The sequence below is a fragment of the Mixophyes fleayi genome, chromosome 4 (assembly GCF_038048845.1).
Source record: "Mixophyes fleayi isolate aMixFle1 chromosome 4, aMixFle1.hap1, whole genome shotgun sequence".
Taxonomy (NCBI): domain Eukaryota; kingdom Metazoa; phylum Chordata; class Amphibia; order Anura; family Limnodynastidae; genus Mixophyes; species Mixophyes fleayi.
In genome coordinates this window covers 128,931,535-128,949,544 of record NC_134405.1, presented here as the reverse complement: position 1 = coordinate 128,949,544, position 18,010 = coordinate 128,931,535, and the positions used below count along the sequence as shown (strand labels likewise).

Here is an 18,010-nt window from a genome sequence, read left to right as displayed (position 1 = left end):
ATACTTGATACTTTTATTTTAAATACTTTTAATTTGTACATTGAAATATAAAGTTGATTTAGAACATACCCTACCCCAAATATAAATCTGCCATCACATTTTAAATTTACCTCCCCCTCCAATGCAACATGGTTTTGCCTTACTTACTTTTGCTTAACTTTCCTAATGAATCAGGCCCAATGTATCTCCAGAACAGCCGCGGAAACACCTTGAACATATATATTTTTCTTCCAAGTGAAATCTCTGATGTTTTTTGCTTACGCCCCATAGAGGTGCGAGCAAAAATCAGCATATATTTTTACTAACAGTTCAAAGGAACCTTGTAGCTAATTAATTCTCTCCCTTAACTTTAATATCTGATATGTACTAGTTAGAATAATGAAATAAGGATGGAGATGCTGTCATAGTAGTAACCCAGTGCACACTCATTAGAACAAACAGTTTGAGTGGTCTTATTTGCTACTTTATATTTGATAGGACCATATATAACATAGGCACAATGAACTATTGTAGCTATTTGTTCAATTAAAAAAACACTGTCCATATTTTTACCAGTGCTTAACAGACAATGTAGATAATTTCTACACACTTAATCCCTGACACAAACAGGCCAGTATTGCTGGTAATGTCTACCTCGGTGTTTCCCAAACCCAGTCCTCAAGGAGCCATAACAGTGCAGGTTTTCCATCTCTCTCTGCTGGAGCACAGGTCACTACTGACACGTTTTGAAAGATCCACAGGTGGTATAATTATATCACTTGTGAGCTGGAAAACCTGCACAGTTAGGGGTCCTGAGGACTGGGATGGGACACACTGCTCTAACTCATCCAGACGCATGTAAATCACAGTAAATTAGAAACTACTGTAGAACACATCTTTTCAGCGCAAAAACACTGTATTCTTACCACTTGGTTAGCTATCTCTTCAGTGAAGGGAATGTGACTTGCAGTGAGCAGGCTCTGGCCCTTACAAATACATTTTCAGACTACTAAACATCTATACAGCTAGCAGTGTTGCATTAAGTTATGCTACAACATATCACATACTGCGAGTTTCAATGTGTCATATGTAACAGACATTACTCACGTAGACTGAGGATTTTGCCTTAAATGCCTATTTTTCCCCTTAAGCGGAAAGACAAAAATGGCTGTTTTTGCAATTTGTTAAATGTTTGAAAGATTAGATCCTTTTACCTGTACAAGTATCTCTCTGAGTGGATAGGACTTTACAGTCTTTCAGAAATCCACATACAGCAGTAATGGAATCTGCCTACCCACCATGTGACTGCTGTATTTGAGGCAAAGGTAAAACATAAGATACTGCGGATACTTAGCAGACTAAACACTAGTGATCACTGACATAAATCTTAGTAATACATGAGAAGCACTGTGGATATGGAACAGGTGTTAATGAATGATCACGTTTTGGTGTTCTAGGTTATTGGTATTTCGCATGCACTGAAATGAAGTTTACTGCACATTATACCGAAAGAAAAGTTTTCAAATGCAGTAAACAGTGGATAAATGGAGATGAGGATTTTACTACAGAAGTCAATTTTTTCCAAGCATGCAAAGTTTATTAAATTTAATACCATTATTAAAAATATATTAGGCGATTCCTGGTCAACAAGATTTTATTTTTAAGTGTTGGTAGTTTGAACATTTTCCTGCAGGGCAATCTACCAAGTGCCTATTTTTACTGTCTATTTTGATCTTCAGCGCTTATTTGCCTGCCTCTTATTAAAAGATTTAGTGCCTGCCAATCGTCTGTATGCTCACGTCATGTTTCTTACCTGAATTTAAAGGTTGTTTTTTGTTTTTATTGCTACACCCACCTCCAATCATCGCTCGTGTTCTAGAAAACAGCCTAATAAACAGAAGCCAAGTGGTAATACTGTCTCTCCAAAAAGCTGCAATTCACCTGTGTACATTGTTCCATTAATTTCAATGGACATGTTGATGCTGCCAGTGCCCAGGTTGAGTGATGCCTCCTGCCGGTCTTGTGCTGCTAGGGAAGAGAGCTATTATTACAAGACTGTCATGTCCCATATTACACCTAAAGTAGATTTACAAGTAAAATATTTGTAACAATTTCATTGTAACAGTATTGTCAAGGTTATTAAGTTTATAAGGACACTGACAACAACAGTGTCAGTGAAGAAATACTCTCACCCTTGCCGTTTATCTTTAGTTTCATTGGTATCTGCCGTGCCATGTTCAGTAGATTGTGCTGGAGCGCTTGCTGCATTAGCCTCTGCTGCTCTTCTCCTAGCGTTCGCGAAGCCCGCTTCTCTGGGGGCTCACCCATCTCTAGCTTCTCCTTCAGCTGCTCCAATGGAGAGGACCGGACCCCCATAAAATTCTGTTGTGCATTCAAAAGCCCAGAAGCCATAGACATACGGTTTGGCAACAAACTTGCGGGACTATCACCTGCAAGAAGAAACGTCTGTAACTACAAAGTACAACTTGCAGAAGCAGAGTGATTTATTTTACAACTCATTCAACATGTCACACAGCTCTAGGATGCTAGGGTATAATAGAACGTTACACATAATTTTTTTCTCTAACAAATCTTAGGCAGTACAACTATCACTTTAAAGGGGGAGAAAAAAAACCCACAAAAAACCAACCAACCATGATTTCAGGATACAGTCACAAACTGTCCACGGAGCTCAACTGTTGGAGCTATTTTAACCAAATGAATGAAAAAACAGGGAAAAAAATAAATAGACAAAACGCTAGTTGAAATGCACGTCTGCCTAGAATGATTTGTATTGGGAAAAGCTGCTCTTCGCAATACTAAAACTATAAGACATACACTTCTTAATATACAAGATACATGGTCTGTACAGCACGGATATTCATTACTATTCTGTAGCCAGTGCATCTAGTCTCCCCTCTCCTTAATGCTGTAAAGAAGAGTACAGCATACTGCATAGCATAAGAGCATGATCACTGCCCACAGGAGACAATGCTGACAGCCTGCAAAGACACAAACAGAAACACTTCCTTCACCTTTGTACTGGAAATCGACCTTGGATCATTTGTGGCTCTTCAGATTGGTAAGAATTAGATTTTTTTAAAAGTACCAATGAAACAAAAAACAAAGTGCCCGCCTGTCACTAACCAGCACTAAGGGTTTGATGGAGGGTTCCTCTGCAATCTCATCTAGGCTGTTGCAGGGTGGAAGAGGGAAGAATGTAAAAACTGAATTTGTTGTGGTGGAGCATCATAGATGATATTTAATAACTTCCAATATGAATCAGCTTAAAGAGTAAGTGCACTATTTACCATTAATATAGATCACAGGCTTCGTATTAAAGTGCTGAATGTACATAAAACGTATGTATTTATGTTTTAAAAGCTATGTCCATCAAGTTGCCATGTTAGATACAAGGTGTTTCTCTAACAGAGCAGACGAGTGTGACAAAAAGACAAAAATGCGCTGTGAATTGCTTTATGCATACATGGTACAGGGCCAATTATGTCACATCAGATCAAATGCCTGCAGTCTTATCTTTTTACCTATATTAAATTCCATAAGGTTACCCTCCTAAAGATGCAGATGGAGTGGGGAGGTAATACTTTATTTTTATGACTGCTGCAGTGGAATATCACAATAGCTGCACAAAGCATTTTACTTTAATGGTTCATATCTGAAAATTTCACTTTGGGGGTTTGGAGATCCTGGTTGTGGGATGTTCTTTAAACCACAGTTAAGGTCGCCATGAACCAGTCTAAACTTGAATCCTGGCTTCTAACAAAGAGCAAGAAAACACACGGATATTAACATAATGCATGTGACATAACAAGTGTTTATATTTAATTAAATCTGCTCACCATGCAGACAGGAGCTTTTCATTGAAGGTAAATATTTACTAAAATGTATATTACTTGCAGAAAAATATTAAAACATGAAACGCATAGCATAATAAAGAATACCGAAATAAGTATTGATACTGCACTAAAACAGCCTTATGTCTGCAGTTCAGGGATTTGGAAGTTGTCCTCCTTAACCCTTCTCAGTCTCAGTCTAAGACCGTCTTTCCTCCTTAAATCAGAAATTGAGAACCGATATGAAATTCTGCAATGAGGAAAACTAAGAGTTGCGATATAATCTTCGCAAGGTGCCGCCGGACATCGCCTGCCAACAAACCTCCACTCATTTTCTCCTGGCATCTCTACGGGACGCAAAAAATGTGCAACATTGATGCACTGTGTTTCTGGACACACATCGCACTATCTATTGAATTCGCCCCTAAGAATGAATGGGGGAAAGTAAGAGGACGTCATCAACATTCCTCCATAAATAAAATTAGGCTCCCGTAAAGCCCAACATGTGAGCGCTTTTTGGTTCTCTGCATGTTATGACGATATATTTCCAGGGCACAATATCAATAAATGTAATACTACTGTGTGAATACTTCTAAAAAAGCACCTGCGCTCCATCACAAACGTCATTTATATATGTAGGTTAAGCTGCACAGATTTCTCTTTTGCACGTTATATTTTATAATATTTACACTTCATTATATTTCAATGTTCGACTTGATTCAAGTGGCTGTTCTGTATGATGCTTTACTCTGGGCAGGGCAGAAGTCTGAATCTGAGTGACTGGCTTACAGCCTAAAATTAGAGTAGCAGAAGGCAGGAGCAAGGTGCATCTCCCACCACTGTCCAAGAACAGATTTCACGAAAGGAGATGAACATTACACACTAGGCTATCTTGTATTCCATTGTCTTATTGAGGCAGACTAAATATAGATGATACAGTAATGTTTCAGGGGTATTTCACCACTATTAATCAAGCCTGACAAACAGTGGTTTAACTGTTGAACTGTATCAAAGAGCCAGAGCTGTTCAGAGAAAAAACATATGGCAGAACATTTCCAAAGGTAGTTACAGACTGCAGGTGAACCAAAGCCAGTTGCCTTGTCTGGCACCTCTTTATTCATATGCAAGAGGCTACAACACAGGTCTGAATTTGATGAACGGCTACATAGGCCTGGCTTATGGTAACAGGCGTTCATGAGTCGTACAATCTTCCTTTTGCATATTAATTAGGGCCTTGTAAAAACCAGATTTCCTTGGTAATTAAAAAAACAAAAACTTTGTTCCTATATCTTTGCATTGGAAGCAGACGGTGGATAACAGCTGGCTATACAGAGCCTTTATTAGAGCTTCCAGACACTTCACTGTTACAGATGCCTGAGCAGTACAGGGTACCACTATAGTGCGCCTCAGTCCCCGTAACAGGCCAACATGTCAATGATTGAGAGCTGGAATCTCTGTCCTTCCAGTTCCCTGTAAGAGGGATTGGGGAGGGAGGAGTCACTGATGTGTAATTTTGATAAGGGGAGGGAGATTATGCTGGCCAAGTAAGCAACAGGGGGATAGGGTGCTAAAGCGTGGCCATGTAAGCCATTGGGGACACATGTGGATTGATGGGAGGTGGGGTCCACAGGCTGCCACTGTGAACAATGGGGGCACAGGATGGTAAAAACAATGATTGTTTATAATATTTGGGGTAACTATATTAGGCAAATGTGTCCATGCCTGAATGATAATGTGCTAAATACATATTACACACATTTAGCTAAATATATGAACAAGTATATTAAAAATTTACATCCAGGCCTGTTAAAAAATTATAGAGTACAAGCAGGTCACTTATACTTGTTGTGACATTGCTTGGCATGGCACTGCGTGAAAAACTCACTATACTAAAATAGTACAATAAAACTTTTTTTCTTTACTAAATCCAGAGACATAGGTTCTAATGTATGAATGTGCTGTGACATTATGGTGCTATGGAAGTGCACACATTCCTCAGTGCAGGTATCAGTGGTAAAATTAAGACTCTGCCAGACCATTAATGTGTTACGGAAAATGCACTTCCAGACATGCCAATAAATACATCCATTAAGACAGAGGTGAAAGTCACCCCATCTATAAAGCCCAATGTGAAAATTAACTTTTAAAGACCAGAAATAGGCTATGAAATATAATGAAACATAGCTTGCTCCATGCAGGCATAATATAAGAGGTCCTCTGTGCCATTTCCAATTCCATACAAAACCTCAAACACCATATGCTAATATATAAACAGGAGGATCATACTTGCTATTCTCCCCACAAACAGTAGAGGGAGGTGCAGAAAAACAAGAGTCAATATTTTCTGACTATCTACCTTAAAGTCATATTCTGAGGGGGTTTTTTTTCTTTTAAAGCTTGCGCTTAGTTTTATATAAATTGAGACGTTTCCAAAGTAATAGAATCAGCTATAAATAAGCATGTTTTAAAAACAAAGAGAATATATGTAGTCTATAGCTAACCACTAACCTTTCTTAAGCGGTGCTGCTGGTGACGCGCGAGATGTCTGCTGCACTCCAAGCATAGGCACAGGAAGCTTCTGAGCTCCTAAGAAAGCATTGGGCCCTGCGGGAGTTGGGGAGTAGTTAAAGGAAGAAGTACCATAGCTTGGACGTCTTCCTTCTCGTCTGTTTCCATCTATAGCAGCTTGTAATTCTGCCGGAGAGCTGAGAGACTTCTTCTCACACTCATAGAGATAAAGGTACTTCATATATCTGAAAAGGGGGAAGAGAAGGATGAATACACAACACACAAGTGGAACGGCACACGCTGTCAAAAGTTAAAAACATCTTCCGCAAAGTGATTTTAGCCCACCCCCTCAATTACTTACTTTAGTCTCCTAAAATACTTCTTTGTAGCTACATTTATTTTATAGTCCCGAAAGTAGGGGAGATATCAGGGCTACTTTTATTTCATGTATTACATTTGTACAAGTTAAAGCTTTAATTAGATGGTTCTATGTGCTTATACAAGTTCTTGCGCAAAAAAATGCCTTTTATACACAGCATAAACCAAAGGCAAAACAGACACTGTCAAATTTCTGATCATGTAGTATAAAATGACAAATGGACAAACTCTGAAAAGTACACTAGAGAATTACTGTCATGTGTTACCAAGACTCATGTTCGAAATTTCCACAAACTATGGCTGTTAATGTGGTATGTAGTCTAACAAGATGTACATAATTTTATTTTTGATGCAATAAAAGTTTATTTTATAAATAAGAAAGCTGAATTTTAAAAATATTTTTATATAATATTTGATTGATATAGCAACTACACGGGGTACAAAAATAAAGTTTGAATTTCTTTGCGCTGTCCATTGCTTTTTGTTATTGGTTATCAACTATGCCTGGACTGAACAAAAGAGGAGTCCTAGTAAATAATCAATGGCACCCATTCAGCACCATCTCAGGACGCAGACAAATCTGTCGGTTTACCTAAAAAGAAGCTCTGCAGGCACCTGCTAAACTAGGAGTGCCACTATAAATGTGCATGTTTTTTGTGATTTGCATTTGGGCACAGAAATGGGCAAATTCCTGTGGCTAGACAGCTTTCTTTATGAAACAATCAGCTCATGCTCAGACAAGCTCCTTCTATGAGGAGCAAATAGGTGCACCCCTCAGTCTTTGCTAACCTTAATGTGCACATGCACATATCTATTAAAATGGGATCAAATACACAAAAATGAAGCACACCAACAAGAAACACATTCAAGAAACATTCATAATTGACCATTATTCTATAGACACAGCAGTGTAAGAGTAATTGTATAAAAAAGTTGTCTTCAAGTCAGCGCAGCTAAGGGTGACAGAAGGGCAGAAAATAAAACAGCTGATTAATATAAAATAATTGCATGCGGTGTGTAGGGCACAAGTTCACATAAGGAGTGTGACATTAGCAGCTACTCACTGTGTGCGCAAAGTGAAGGCCGCACTGGTAATGGAGGTAGGCAGATTCAGCCCCTTTGTGATCTCTCTCCAAATTTTCTTATTGATGACCTCCACGAGACCTCCTTTTTCTGTTACAAGCTTGTAAAGCATATAAAGATCCAACAATTGCTTGGCCATGATGGGGATACGACTAATCGGGGTGCCTGGGCCAAAAAAAAAAAATGAACATTGAGAAAGAAAGGCATATATTAAAAAACTGAGAAAAATGGCTGAATATAGTGTCACAATGATTGTGAAGAGCAAAAAAGGAGAAGACATTCTATGAATAAAGCAAGAGGGGTTTAAGACAAAAATAAGAGTGATTCACTGTTGAAAAAAATAATGCAAATGATGAGATTTTACAGGGAATCTTATATTAGCCTTAATTCTTTGGATAACGTAAATTATAAAATGTGGACTTTTTCAGATGACTTTAATCACTGGAGAACTACAACAGAAGCTTTATGCCAGTGACGCAATAGGCCCATCCTTATAACAATATAATATATACAGTTACTGTACTATTAATGTACCTGCATAATGCATCACTATAACCAGAAACTTGATAAGGTCAGCAATGCAGAAGATAAATACCAAACTTAGCCAGAGTCCAGACTCTCTCTATGATTAGCAGTGGCAGAAATACATGTCTATTGTGTATATACATCTTTAAATATGCATACTGACATCTGTCACAAAGATCACATCGGCCTATCTCCCTTTTTGCTATCTGTAGCCATCACATTCCCTGAACCCCCAGAAGTCCCTTGTGTAATATAGCCATCTGACCCTAGTGACACTAATCATGGGGAGTGTCTTATGACAGTCATCCATCACAGAGGTGACAGCAACTAATTCCTGCAGTGAAGATGGGAGGGTTGGGGGTTTCATGGACTCCCTTCTGTCTGCTCCTCATTATTTTCAGACCTGGGGCTAGTGGGGGAAGGGAGGGTGTGTGACAATCACAGCTGTGGCTTGGTGTCTCTAGGCAAATTCAACCTGGTGCTGCCTATGTACTTTGCACTGTACACCCAAACATGACATAGTAAGCGTTGAAGGCATTCATTAAGGAAGTAAACATGATTCACCTCTTAAATGGTAGAAAAAAAAATTAGAAAAGCACACTAACAAAAAAAAACAAACCCTAAGTGCAATACAATGGATGCATTAGTGCACGTCAGGGCTTAGCATCTAAGCAGAATTGTGTGATCCCCTGCAATACAAACAGTGAGCAGGTGAAAGGCACATAAGCATATAAATATAGTCAAAGAATAAAAGTCTGGTGCGCTGAAGTTCCTTCTATGTGACTACATTTATTTGCAACACACAGAAAGCCATGATGTATTAAAACAATGCCAGTGTGAGGCTAGAAGCAGAAAATTTAACTTTCAGGTTTCTTTGAAGGAGCTTAAAGTTTCCAAAATGTACACACCAACTATGGATAAGCATAAACACATATAAAAGGTGTAATATCTGTAGGTCTCCACCTTTAAAATACTGTCAAACTGGGAGATGAAATTAAATTAAAAATAATATCTATATGTACACATACACACACTTAGTGGCCACTTCATTCAGTACACCTGCAGCAACTGAATGCATAAAAACATGCACACATGTTCAAGAGATTCAGTTGTTGTTCAGACCAAACACCAGAATGGGGAAGAAATGTGATCTAAATGACTTTGACCTTGTAATGATTGTTGGTGATGGTTTGAGTATCTCAGAAATTGCTGATCTCCAGGGATTTTCATACACAACAGTCTCTAGAGTTTACAGAGAATGGTGAACAAAATAAAAAAAATGTCTTGTTAATGAGAAAAATTAGAGAGTGGCCAAGACTGATTCCAGCTGACTGAAAGGCGACATTAAATCAAACCACCATGGATTCCAACAGCATCGCTGAACGTAAAGCAGGTCAAACCTAGAAATGGGCTACAGCAGCAGAATACCTCACCAGGTTCCACTCCTGTCAGCTGAGAACAGGGAACAGAGGCTACCAGTGGGCACAGGTTAACCAAAGCAGGATAGCTGAAAATTGGAAAAATGTTGTCTGGTCTGATGAATCTCAATTTCAACTGCAACATGCAGATGGTACGGTCAGAATTTGAAGTAAACATGAATTAAAATTATTCCATCCCTCCATGTGCCAACGGAGCATACTGGTGGTGGTATATTGTTGTAGTAAATGTTTTTCATAGTACACATTCACAGTGGTAAACAAATATCGAACCTACTGCTTTAATATAAAACATTTGCCTAAAAACATGCAAAAGTAACCAACTTTGAATAGAAAAACACAAAGGAGCATTATCAAGTAATGCATGTATGAAAATTAACACTAAAAATAAGAAGAAAAGAAAAACAAAAACAAAAAAAACTTAACACTTTCAGGAAGTGTTCCAGGGAAGACTACATGGTATGGAAAAAATTAAGAGACAAGAAAATATTTAGTCCACAGAAACAAGAGTTATCAGGTGATCACTTTGAAAATGTTATCTTAATCATACTGCTATACTGTTTGACATGAGGCAAATTAAATAGTTTAATCCATGTGCATCTTTATGGGCCTTGGTAAAATGTGATCATGCAAGTTTACATTTCTAGCTATAGAATGGGTGAGGGTGGGAGTTAGGGACAAGAAACGGGGTAGGCAAATTTGAATCCACATATTTAAATGGTTATATTTTCCCTGCATTTATACCCTAAAGAGATGCATGGTTGCAGCTTCTGTCAGTGTTCCATGATAGACCTCTTTATATTTCCAGGAAGGAAATCAGACTTTAGATGTATATCACACCCAACAGAAGCTAATGGGCTCATTAATCACATACAAATGACAGATTCCACCCCCTATCTTCAACTCACCCGCCCCTGTCTGCTTTGCCTGGTAACTTCCCCTCCCCCAGCACAAACAACTTCCTCAATAAATGATAGTGACAGGCCCTTCTAGGCTTATCAGATCTCAAGATCTGTGAAAGAGGGAGGAGTGCTGATAGCACAGTGGACAGTAAGATGAAGAGATTTAGGTGTGTGCACCTTCATGTATAATGTTCTCAGTAAATTATGCACTCACAATCAGGAGATAATCACCTGGCTGCATTCCACGAAGGAAGTAGTATTATACAGACCAAGGATAGAATGAAAGTACTCGCAGGGATTTACTAAATGAAATAATTTACTAACGTTTCTGTGAGGCACAGCCCACCTTCATGATTTGAAAAAACATTTACAAGGTTTTGGAATAAGGGCAGCTAGATTTCTATATAACAATGCCTAAATAAGTCATCTAGCAATCACACAAAAAGGAAGCATCATGTTTGCTACTGAGGAACATCTTTGTGAGCATGTTCTAGGCTTCTTGGTTTTCAAACAACAAAAACAAAGCAAGAAACTAAAACTACACATGGTCTGTTGCACTGAGGTGCATTCTGACACATAGCAAATACTGAAATGAGCCTTAGTTAACAAGATTGTTGACCACTAATATGAGTGGTCATCTTTTATTTATAAAAGACACCACAAGGCTTCCTCGGCGCCATACATAGGGGAACACAGATGGCGCAGAGATCTCATATTAACACTGGACGAAGAGTGCCTGCTTTGTCTCGTGTGTGTGTGTACTGCTCTGCAATGACAGGAATGGTTATGCATATGCTCAATGAAACCTCTTTCGAGATGCATGCAGTTTCCAGTAGGAGCAAAGAGCATATCATCTATGAATCAGGTGAGAGACCAAAGGATTAATATGTGGAATTGATAAAACCTTTGTTTGCTTTGCCTATGGAGGATGAGACTATGAGACAGAGCTCAGAAGCAATGGTGTGCGTATTATTCACTACAAAGCTAGAGAGCCTTAGCATTTCTGCTACACTTAAGGGCCTCTAGACTGTACACTCTAGTCCTGAATTGAGATTTAGTCTGTCATTAAAAAGAGGAAGTAGTTCAAGGTCCACTTTTTAGGGTATCTGCAATATATCAGCTTTTTAAATTCCATCCATGCCTCATTTTGACATATGTGGGGATAGGCTGAGCCTACCAATCAGATCAATGGAATGCTCACAGTAGCACATAGTATTTCAGGAAATGAGTGCGATTGGTGAGATTGAGTTAGTGAGGACAGAGCTGAATGTGACGGGAACTGATGTGATGAGAGCAATAATAGGATTTTTGTACTTACTGTAAAATCCTTTTCTCGTAGTCATTGCGGAATACTGCGATACACAGGGGTATAGTAGGTGGTACACTTGAACAGTTAAGCGAGTGCAACTCCGACACTGCTGTACCCCTCCCACAGGAAGGATATTCAGTTTATGTCTAACAAAGACCGAAGGAGAGCCAAACAAACATACATAGGTCAACCAAATACAACCATACAGTCAACCATAAACACTCAGAGCAAGGGTGGCTGCACAATGGACTTTACGGTAAGTAGAAAAACCCTATTTTCTCATACGTCCAATTGGGGGACACTGCGATACATAGGGTACACACCAAAGTTGCCCCTAAGGGAGGAACTGCTCTGACACAGCTGCGCGCAAAACCTTACAGCCAAAGCAGGCATCCTGTGATACAAAGCCCTGTAATCTGTAGAACTTTACAAAGGTGTGGACAAGACAACCGCATAGCAGCCCGACACTGCTGCTCAGCGGAAGCTCCGTGACACACCGACCAGGAAGCAACCACAGTCCTAATGGAATCAGTTGACAAACCTCCCAACAACTGCCTAGCTGACCTCTAGTAAGTCAGTTTGATGGTGAAAGTAATCTTTCAAGCTAGAGAGAACCATTAGGAACAAAGGAGAGCTTGGTGCAAAGTACTGCCTAGTCCGCATGAAAAACCAGAAAAGGGGGAACAAGACAACACTCGCAACTCAGAGACCTGGCGTACAGAAGACATTTGCAAAAGAAACGCAACTTTCCAAGAGAGATACCAAAGCTCCACGGAATCGAATGGCTCAAATGGTTCTTTAACTAAAGCCTTAAGAACCAAGTTCAGATCCCATGGTTCCACCGGATGTATAAAAACGGAGGAAGGACATGAAGAGCCCCCTGTATGAACCTCCATCAGGGAGGCCAGTTTATTCTGGAAATAAATGGACAACGCTGAAACCTGCAATTTTAACGAGGCTAAACGCAATCTTTTGTCCAATACCAGCCCGAAGGAAAGCAAGCAACCTAGAGAGCATGAAACGAGAAGTGTGAAAGTGATTTGTTTTACACCAAAGCACATATGCTTTCCAAATTCTGTAATAATTGGCCGCCGAGGAAGGCTTTCGGCCTTGATCATAGTCTTCACACCTTCTGAAGAAAAACCCTTGGCCTTCAGAATAATGGTCTCAATAGCCACGCCGTCAAAGCCAGCTGACCTAACAAGTGCACCGAAGAGGTTCTTGGGTGATTAAGTCTGGTCTGAGAGGTAGTTTAAACGGGGGTTCTGCTACCACCCCGAGAAGATCAGAATACCAAGCTCGGCGCAGGCTGTCCGAGGCCACCAGGATGGCTGTCGCCCTCCCTCTCTTCAGCTTCTTTAGGACCTTTCGGGATCATTGGAAAGGGAGGAAACAAGTAGACCAGGTGAATCACCAGAGCGTCCACGAATCGTGCCGCAGGATCCCTTGTCTTTGCGCAGAAAAGGGGAACCTTGAAGTTCAACCTCAATGCCATTAGATCTATCTCTGGACAACCCCATCGTTGAACCAGGAGATCGAAAACCTCCTGATATAGGGACCATTCGTCTGGATGGACTATGTTGTGACAGATAATTGGCCTCCCTGTTGTCTACCCCTGGAATGAAGATTACAGATATTATTGCAATGTGTATTTCTGTCCATAGCATTATCCTGGTGGCTTCATACATGGCCCTGGCACTGCACGTTACATTGTCCAACTGGACTCTGACCGGCTTTTCCCTGTAGAAATGGCTGAGCTTGTACAAGCACATTGTAGATTATTCGTAACTCCAGCACATTGATGGGAAGAGATGGCTCCAGAAGTCCCACTGCCGCTGGAATCTGAGGATCGAATGAATTCTCCCCTGCCCGACAGGACCTGAGCATCCAGGAAAGGGACGACAGGCGGACTTGAGGAGATAGACTAATAATTTGCTTGTCCAGGTGTAGGTAATATCCTGACCATTTGCGCGGGAGTTCCCACTGGAACACTCGCGAATGGAACCGAACATAAGGTACTGCCTCGAAGACCGATAACATTGTGTTCAACAGTTTCATGCAGCACAGCAGGTACACCTGCCGCCTGCAAATGACATCCCTGATCCTGGACTGAATGGATAGAATCTTGTCCTCAGGGACAAACACTGACACCTGGTGTCGAAGTCCAGACCCAGAAAATGCATTTTCTGCGCTGGGATTAGAGATGACTTGAGGTTGAGTGTCTAGCCATGCTCCTCCAGGAAGAATCTGGACAACTGAATGTGCTGTTACAGGATCTGGAAGGACGAAGCTTTTAAGAGGTCGGCCAAATAAGGAATTATCGTGATGCCCTGGGAGCAGAGCAAGGCAGCCATTACTGCCATCACTTTGGTGAAAACCTTTGGGGCAGTGCCAGACTGAAGAGTAACGCTCTGAACTGGCAACTGTCGCCCTTTACTGCAAAACGCAGCAAACATTGATAGCCTGGCCAAATGGGAAAAGTGAGGGTTTGCATCCTTTATATCCAGGGAAGTCATGCATTCTCCTTGTTCCATAGCTGCTATCACTGATCGTGACTCTGACTTGTAAGTTCAGGATCTTTAACTTTAAGATTGTTGGAAAAGAGCCGTCCGGCTTTGGGACTACAAAAAGATTGGAGTAAAACCCCAAGCCTCATTCCAGTGGTGGAACTGGAATGATAATTCCTGAGTCCAGCAGGTTCTAGATTGCTATTTGGAGGGCTCTGCACAGAATGCAGCAGGCTGGGAGGTGGAGAAAAAACGGCCACGGGTAATAGAGGCAGGTCTATGAAGTACATCCTTGTGACAATGCCCCTGATCCAGGGACCCAATGATGATTCCAGCCACCTGTCCTGAAAAAGCAGCAGACACGCTCCCACTGCAGCTGTGTGAATGGAGTTGTCTTTATGCGGAGACAGACTGGCAGCTTGGGATGTCCTCTACGTGAAGGGCCCCTACAGAACCCGTCCCTAGCATGAGCATTAGCCAGGGATCCTCTGGCTTTCTGAAAGGAATGAAAGGACTGGAACCTAGGATGCTTAGGCTTGGTCTGAGTGACAGGCAAATACGGGCTCTTGCCACTCGTAGCTTCAGAGATGAGCTGATATAACATTGCTCCAAAAACGGAGATACCATTTAGAGAAACAGCTTCTAATGTGCGTTTGTAATCCGCGGACCAAGAGCACAGCCATATGGAACGTCTAGCTGCTATGACTAGCGCAGATAGCTAAGCAGCAATGGAATTAACATCCGATAATGCCTGCCCCACAGGACCAACAATCCTTCAGAAGGTGTTCCGTCTCGAAGACCCTTAGATAACTGCTCTGCCCATACTTGGATAGCCTTATTAACCCAGGCCGTGTACATACCCGGTCTGAAAATACCACCAGCTGCTTCATAAGCCGGCTGAAGCAAAAAAAAAACAAAAACGCATTTGTTGTCTGTGGCGCCTTTGAAGGAAACACCCCCCTCTACTAGTAAAGTGGTTGTTCTAATCAACCTAGGTATGGAAGGATCCACTTTTGGAAGTGCCTCCCTCCCATCTGTCACAATCTCCAGCTGGAAGAGGGTAGATAGCCTTAAATTTTCCTGGCCTGTTAAAACAACGATCTGGCTTTATCCAGGCATCTGATATAATTTCCATTAATCGGGGAGATATAGGAAAAGAAATGAGCCGTTTCATCTGCCTTTTAAACAGTAAAAAAAAACAGCTTCCAGGATACTTCCGGGTTTGTGAAGCCTAAAGTCTGGCGAACTCCCAGCACCAGGTCCTCTGTTCCCTGCACCGAGGATGAATCATCCACACTAGCAGAATCCTCTTTCCCCTACTATCTCAGAGTCTCACCTTCTTCCTCGGAAGTAAGATTTGAAGTGGAGATTAAATCCCTAGCTTCTTGTGAGATGGTCGCTTGGCAGCATTCAGCAAGTGTTCCAGTGAGGAAATGGCCTCAACCAGACCCTGGGCCGACACCGCAAGAGTTGGTGCTAAGGAAAAACCTTGCTAAACAGAGCGGTCTGACAGGGTTAATGAAACCTGTCCTGATGGAGCAGCACAGCAGGGTCCATTCACACTGAGAAAGTGGCGATGAAATTCCTCTGTAGATGGCGCCAGGAAGTGGGGTAGGAGTTGCAAACCTCTTCCTGCTAGTGCCTGAAAATGGCTGCCCGCTGTTAACGGACCCAACACCGCTGAAATGGCTCCACGTTGTGTACAGCAGCCACAGCTGTACCCACAGTGTCACTGGAGATCTTGTTGTGGCTGCTAGGTTTCACCTCTTGCTCTGGCAATGTTCATTGCCTTGGGGAATTCTAAAAGTGACCTGTCGGCAATGCTGGGGGCGAGATTGCCGTCAATGCTACTCACCCCGGCACAAGGTGGAGGAAGGCCGCAGGCTATCTACCCCTTGTGAGGCGTCCCTGAGCGCAGCTTTTCCCCCACTGTAAAAGAAGAAATAAAATCAAATTAAATAAAATTAAATAAATTTAACTCCAGGACAGGAGTCCTAGAAACATGCCAGGCTCCTGAGGGCACTAAAACTAAACTGAGTATCCTTCCTGTGGGCAGGGTATAGCGGGGGTGGAGCTACACTCAGACTTAACTGTTTTGGACTCCTGGTACCACCTTGATAGTGAAAGGAGTAGGGCTCTCCAGCAGAACTGAGTCACGTGAGGCTTCTGTCAAATTGATGGAGGAAGATTATGATGCCAAATGAACTGATATGAAACATAAGTTCATATGTCCAACTTGTCCTTACAAAGAAGGGTGCACAGAGTGGTTACAGTAACAAGATTTCAGATTACAATTAGGTGTATTGCTCTAAAAAGACAGTCTTAATTCAGGAAAATTCTCCAACACATTTTAACTTTGTTGTTTGTTCTTTAAATTACACTCATGCGCACGAGGCTTGCACAGGTACCGATAGTAAACCACCAAGAGTAATGGAAGACTACTCCTCATACTCATAGATAATAAGCAAAAATGAAACAAAAAAACAGAAAAAAACAACTTTTAATTGAACATATGAAGGAATGTTTAAAATGTTCAAACAGCTCAAAGCTACAAATATCAAAACTTTCCCCACAGTTTCTCTCTCATTTTCACTGTGTGAATAAAAGAGGATATTTTTTAAAATGGTCATACGCATTTCTCCTAACATGTAGGTAGGTACAGCATGTATAAGACAAACCACATCTTATTTCTAGACTGTCCGAATTGGCTTTCTGCATCATTACTTGCAAAGTGGGCAGCTACCAACAATGTAACAAGATAAAAAGAATGATCACAGGCCACATCTGCAGGACATATCCTGTCATAAAAGTATTCTGCTAGCAATCGCATGTGTTTTGCATTCCACTCAAATAGATGACTGACTCTTATTTTGGAATCGCAGTAGTTATTAACTTAAGCATATATTTCTGCTAAGGACATATTTTTAAAAAGATTGGGTAAAACACATGAAACAAAGGGCCACTGAAGGAGTATAAATGAAAAAAAAACACTGACATTTGTTATATGCTCTTACTGATTACTGAATGATGGGGGAGATGGTCAAATGCAATAGTCAGTCATTCCTATTCTTAACACATATTCAGGTTATTCAAGGTAACACACTGCCTGTACATCTGACCACACCCAAACTTGAGCAATTACCAAAAGTCTTCCAATCCATTAAATCAGCATTCTCTGATGAACAGTCCAACAATGAAGGCGAATATGTATTAGGTATATATCTCACTCTTCAGTGTACTACTAGTAATGGTAATATCAGCCAAGCATGTAGTACGTTTTTTTGCTACAATCGTACCAACAAATCATGAAAATATACTATCATCTGTGTGAAAGACAATGGTTGCTCCCTTTAATCAAAATCATTTAAATAAACCAACACAGAGTGTATGTGGTAGACTTCTGGAACACTGTAGCGTGTGAATTTGTGCAGTACATGGTAAGTATGGCACTTCGACCTGGTGTTTGTAGATAAATAGGTAGTGGATACATACAGGAAATGTCAATGTCCTTCCCAGAAACAAATTTGAT

At 40.9% G+C, this 18,010-nt stretch overlaps 1 protein-coding gene across 1 annotated transcript in view; it reads right to left on the bottom strand.

The window, feature by feature from the left end:
* Window positions 1–18,010, bottom strand: part of ARID3B (AT-rich interaction domain 3B) — a 46,930-nt gene that overhangs the window by 4,538 nt on the left and 24,382 nt on the right. The window contains exons 5-8 of the mRNA XM_075208224.1: window positions 7,784–7,967; window positions 6,342–6,586; window positions 2,172–2,429; window positions 1,921–2,007 (exon numbers count right to left, since the gene is read on the bottom strand). Of these exons, the coding sequence (XP_075064325.1) occupies window positions 1,921–2,007; window positions 2,172–2,429; window positions 6,342–6,586; window positions 7,784–7,967 (774 nt within the window). The remainder of the gene's footprint in view (window positions 1–1,920; window positions 2,008–2,171; window positions 2,430–6,341; window positions 6,587–7,783; window positions 7,968–18,010) is intronic.